At 34.4% G+C, this 6,037-nt stretch overlaps 2 protein-coding genes across 2 annotated transcripts; one reads left to right on the top strand and one right to left on the bottom strand.

Moving 5' to 3' along the window:
- Positions 1–2,569: 2,569 nt before the first annotated feature.
- On the bottom strand, positions 2,570–3,381 carry LOC119614913 (adult-specific cuticular protein ACP-22-like). The gene is made up of 2 exons (XM_037971006.1): positions 2,907–3,381; positions 2,570–2,843 (listed from the first exon to the last, which is right to left on the bottom strand). The coding sequence occupies exons 1-2, from the start codon at positions 3,325–3,327 to the stop codon at positions 2,617–2,619; spliced, it is 648 nt and encodes a 215-aa protein (XP_037826934.1). The 5' UTR covers positions 3,328–3,381; the 3' UTR covers positions 2,570–2,616.
- A 438-nt stretch (positions 3,382–3,819) lies between these two features.
- LOC119614917 (probable zinc transporter protein DDB_G0282067) lies at positions 3,820–4,484 on the top strand. The gene is made up of 2 exons (XM_037971010.1): positions 3,820–4,220; positions 4,271–4,484. The coding sequence occupies exons 1-2, from the start codon at positions 3,820–3,822 to the stop codon at positions 4,482–4,484; spliced, it is 615 nt and encodes a 204-aa protein (XP_037826938.1).
- Positions 4,485–6,037: the final 1,553 nt, after the last annotated feature.

Here is a 6,037-nt window from a genome sequence, read left to right as displayed (position 1 = left end):
TTTTATAAAAAAATATATTCTGTATTATTAAAAATTACATATATTCCAAACGGCTCTGGAGGAACTCTCCAAATGGCAAAAGATTAATGGGCTGGGGATAAATCAAGCTGGAACTGAGCTGTTTTTTTTAAAAGGCGATAACTTTTTAGGTTTTCTAATTGGGGCTAAGTATTCGTTGTTTGATAGAAGGTCTTGAGAACGAGCAAATATAGAAATATATGCCACAAAGCATTCTGCATTACAGGGGCAGTAAACCACAAGCGATACTATACTTATATCGTATCATAGTATATCTTTCTTCTATAGAGCACTAGTAGCTAGAAGATTGATTCTATGAGTCAACTTTTTTCCAGATAATCTCTACTAAATTGTGCTCAAAGTAGGTATATTTGATTAGTGGAACTTCAGTTGGTATGACACCTACGACAGAGTTTTTGAACATATAAATATATTGTGTTCAAAGTAGGTCTACTTTATCAGTGGAATTTCGGTTGATATGTTTCTGGTTTTAGACTTCGAGCTAACACCTAGAGCAGAGTTTTTGAAAAGTGATGATCGTCTTAGAGCCGATAAACTGTCTATAGTTGAAACGAAAGTCGACTTTTTGCATTTAGTTTAGTTAAGTCGACTTTTTGCATCTTATGAAAAGTGGATTTTTCGATTTTTCGATTTTTCGACTTTTCTACTTTTTTCATTTAATTAAAAGTCGACTTTTCGACTTTTAGTATTTTATAAATAGTCGACTTTTTGACTTTTTCCGATTTTTCGACTCTTGTCGACTTTTTCCGACTTTTGACTTTTCCATTTTTTTTTCGACTTTTTGACTATTTTCGACTTCTTTCAACTTTTTTTCGAGTTTTTCTGACTATTTTAGAGTTTTTTGACCTTTTTTTTCCACTTTTTTAAAATTTTTCGACTATTTTTTACTTTTTCTACTGTTTTCGATTTTTCGACTTTTTTTCAACTTTTCCGACTTTTCGACTTTCTACGACTTTTTCGACTTTCTACGACTTTTATTTACAAAGTCGACCTTGTACGACGTTTATTTTACAAAGTCAACTTTTCGACTTTCTTCATAGACGATAGTCGAGTTATCGACTTATTGGAACAAAATAGTTGACTTCGACTTTTCGACTTTCTTCGACAAAAAGTCGATTGTTCGATTATTCGAAAGTCGATTTATAGAACCCTAGTTTGAGGAGGTTGCTGTATATATTGATGAATTGAAGATGGATACTGACACTGGTACCGCCGATTTTATGACTAACATCCATGACCTTAATGGTCCTTCATATATCCAGCTGTTCGAAAAGCGACGAAAGTGATACGGTATCATATCGTTATGGGAACGGTTGTATCAATCTTCCAGCATTAACCTAAAGGGCAGATACAATGTATAAAATATGATATATTTCGAGATATTATCTCGAAATATATCTTGATGCAAAAGCTACCAAGATACTTTTTGAACTGGAAAGATGTAGTCATTGTCCATTGTTCTGAGTTCAGGCAAAAAATTGCTAGAAAACTGGGTAGTATTGGGGGGTGAATTCGGATTCTTGCTATCATATTATCCATTATCTCGAGATCTGAATTCCTTGGCCCTCAGCCTTGTTCCATACCTCTTCAATTATGTCAATATAGTTAATGATGAATGTAATCACAATGGACTATAGCGGTTTCCGAGTGCAGTTTTAACTTACGAATCTGAATCTAACCTTGGAGTTTTCCGAAACTCGATTTTTGGGAAATGTTTGTGATTCTAAGGGAATAATCATGAACCAGTCAGCTTAGGAACTGATTTTGTGGAAACGTTATAAAGTTATCAAAGACTCACCCCAGTGTATTCCTGGACCTCTTAAAGTCGACCAACCACACTACTGAGATGACTTCTCTTGATTCGCCAACAGCACCTAGGTGACGTAATTAGTTAGAAAACACAAATCTATATTTAATTGGCCAGAATTATTTGAATGGCCACAAGGACCTACTGTGATAAGTTGAGCAAGTTTCCAACACACTTAACCATGAAGGAAAATCGTCGCCAATTTCACCAACATTTCACGAGTAACTCCTTCCATCAGATACAAGTATCAGAATGGTACATCTCACTCCATCATATACCCAATCTTTGCTTTATCAGCTCAATTCCAAAATTTTATAAATGCACAGCCTTGCCCTGTGGTTTGCACCTCACCTAGAAAACTTATATTTCACCATGTATCAAATATTTAACCAAGCAACCACTTCCCGTCAATTCTGGTTTAAACCACAACTACTATGTGGATCCCGAATAAGCTTCAACCAACTGCAAACCAGGACAAGTTCTGCGGGCAACTGGCCACCCGTAGTACCAGATAATGCTCTGGTCAAATCATTCCAAGGAAAGACCGAGAATACATTCAGACATCACCAGTTTATTGTCCCGGCAGACTAGAGGTACTGGTAGCACCCCTTTACCCCGGGATTGCAATACACCAAGATGTCTTTCATCAAAGAAACTTGTCCTGGGGGGAAGTTTGAGAACAAATTATGAAATGTACCCTGGAAAATTCTAAATAAAACAATATTTAAAATTCCGCCATTTTATTGAATTTAACAATTAACATCTATTTTTCAATGTTTCGTTTCCTCTTGTTTCTTAACAATTATATAACTGCTAGCCTTGCCATGGACATCAGCATGACCATAATTATGACTGTGACCATCATGACCATATTCTCCAGCATGTCCAGCATTAGCATGACCCAAGGTGTGAACAACCGCATTAAAACCTTTGTGTTTATCAGCGGAATATTCTACATGACGAGTGGTACCATCGGCTTCCTTGAGAGTATAGCTGCCTGGAATTAGTTATCAGGAATTTGATAACGATTTTTCTTAAAACTGATTTTCAAATAACATACCTTTAACATTGTCACCATCTCTGGACTCAGTTTGACTTTTGATATCACCGGTTTTGGCGTCTTTGACGCCATAGCTAAATTCATATTTGGGATAAGCATGATGATGATCATGGCCAGCATCATGTCCATCGTGGTGTCCTCCTACATAGTGACCGCCATCATGTTCAGCATAGTCTCCACCGCTATAACCACCATCATGTTCAGCATAATCGCCTCCGGCATGACCATGATCCTGACTCCAGGTACGCACAATGGCATGACCACCATTATATTTACTACCACCACTGTGATCATGTTCAGTTAATACAGAATAATGGCCATCATCATGACCATGATCGTTATTATGATCAAGAGGAATATAACCAGCAGCTGATAAACCAAAAATGGCTGCTAATAGGGCTAGATATGTCAGAAAATACATTTTAGTGAATTTTGTATTAAAGTCAGGATAATTGTTTTAAACAATTGAAAGTCGAACTGTGATGCCTATTGGATTATGAAGCATTATTTATATGAAAACTTGATCAAGTACTGAATTATCTAAAATTAATAACTTCGTATTTAACTTCGAAATGTAAGTTGTGTTTAACATTTTTGTATTGATCTTCATTTTGCATTCGCAGCTAAATTTTAAATTTAAAATAGATTTAACTACTAATTACCAGCAAATGTAGTTCACACAATCTTTAACAGCCAAAAAATATAAATGACCTCTTTTTAGTCAAGTTCAAGTTCAATATTTTTAAATACTTTCACTTAAACAGCTAGTAATTAGCAAAACATTAAGAGATTTTTTACTTGAACGAAATTTTTTCAACTATAAATATTACTATACTGATCCTCATTAGATCACAGTTGAAGTTTTCATTGTTCAAAACAATTATACTTGCATTAAATCAATTAAAAAATGAACATGTTTACATCGTTTGTTGCAGCTATAGCAATTTTTGCTTTAAACGCAGCAGGTCACTATCAACAAGGACATGATCTAGGACACGATCATGGACATGGTGGAGTAGGAGCTGTGGCAGTTCATTATTCTGTAGTAACTGAACATAAAACTGATTATCATGGTCATGGCGGTGAAAGTGGTGGTCATGCCTCTGTTCATACTTGGGGCCATGAGGGAGGTGACAAAGCTGCTGCCTACAAAGATCATGATGATGATGGCCACTATGGCGGACATGATGACGATCATGATCATCATGCTTATCCTAAATATGAATTTAGTTATGGTGTCAAAGATCCTAAAACTGGCGATATTAAAAGTCACACTGAAACTAGAGATGGTGGCAATGTTAAAGGTAAATTAATGCAAAAAAGTTTTTCCAAAACATACTTTATTTCTATTGCATATTTATAAGTAGTTACACCTTAAAAGAAGCTGATGGCACTACACGTCATGTAGAATATTCTGCTGATAAACACAAAGGCTTTAAGGCTATCGTTCATACCTTAGGTCATGCTCATCAAGCAGCCCATAATGAAGGTCATGGTGGTCATGGTTATGATCATGGTCATGGTAAAGCTACAAGTTATGTTATTGTTAAGAAACAAGAGGAAGAGAAGAAACATTAGAACTGAAGTACTTTAATAAAGCTTTAAAATGTATGTATTTTAGTTTTTATTTATTGGAAGTTATTGAAATTTCGGGAATTTTGATCAAATATTGGTTTCAGGTCCATTCTGAGTCCATTTTCAAAATCAGCGTTTGAATTTACCAGGATTTATCGAGTTTTGAAAAAAATTAAAAAAATCGTAAATTTTGATGAATGTTGGACCAATACTAGATCAAAATTTTTCATTTATTTTTGGGCTTGCTTTAATCTCAGAAACTACTGGCCGAATGTAATTGGAAACTCAATTTTCTAGTAAATGCCCATGCTGTTTCCGAAAATGGATCCAGAATAAACCGATTTTTTTTATTTTGAACCATTCGGTCTATTATTTCGGGATTTTGACTACGAGAACTGATAAAAAATCGTAAATTTTGATGAATGTTGGACCTAGAGCAAATACTAGATCAAAATTTTTCATTTATTTTTGGGCTTGCTTTAATCTCAGAAACTACTGGCCGAATGTAATTGGAAACTCAATTTTCTAGTAAATGCCCATGCTGTTTCCGAAAATGGATCCAGAATAAAGCGATTTTTATTATTTTGAACCATTCGGTCTATTATTTCGGGATTTTGACTACTAGAACTGCTGGGATTTGACATTTTAGATTAAATCCTATACTTATTTCGAAAATGGTTTCAGAATTGTACTAATTCTATTATTTCAATAAAATTTCTGAACAATGGACCCAGAATAGACCGAATTTTTTTTTATCTTGAACCAATTGTTCTATTATTTCGAGATTTTGAGGGCGAAAACTGCTGGAATTTGGCATTTTAGATTAAAACCTATACTGAATCCGAAAATGGTTTCAGAATTGTGCTAGGTCCAATTTTTCATTTAAATTTCTGAACGAAAATTTTGAACCTATTTCCCATGAAATTCTATTTTTTCACTTAATTTTCCCATATTTCCTATACACTAAGACAAGAACCGGTAAATTGAGAAGAAATTATATGTTAAATGAAATTTCGTGGGAAAATTGTTCTGAATTTTCTTTCAGAAATTTGGATAACATAATGGACCTATAACAATTCTGAATTCATTTTCGGATTCAGGATAGGGCTTATTCTCGGAATACAAAATTTGAGCCACCCGCGACCTCAAGATCCCTAGATAATAGCAGAAATTGCTTAAAACGGAAATTTTAATGAAATTTTGGTGCCAGGTCCATTTTCGGGTTTAGCAACCTAGGTCCATTGTTTCATTAAAATTCCTGAAAATTGTTTATTTTAAGCAATTTGTGATGTTATATCGGGGTCTTGAGGCCTAGATCTACAGAAATTTGACATTCAGGATTAGTACTTAAGCTGAATCCGAAAATGAACTCATAGTGGACCTGAGAGCAATATTTCATCAAAATTTCAGACCGATTTTACTTTCATCAAAATTCTCGAAAAACTTTTATTTTAAGCAATTTGTGATATTTTATCGGTGTCTTGAGGCTTAAAAAAATCTGAAACAATTTTACCCAAAAATTCCATTTTGTCACACAATTCTCCTAAATCTTGTCA

Source organism: Lucilia sericata, unplaced genomic scaffold, assembly GCF_015586225.1.
Source record: "Lucilia sericata isolate MDLA Ls3-8-SP2 unplaced genomic scaffold, ASM1558622v1 Contig003651F_arrow, whole genome shotgun sequence".
In the NCBI taxonomy this organism is placed as follows: domain Eukaryota; kingdom Metazoa; phylum Arthropoda; class Insecta; order Diptera; family Calliphoridae; genus Lucilia; species Lucilia sericata.
This window is presented reverse-complemented; position numbering and strand designations above follow the sequence as displayed.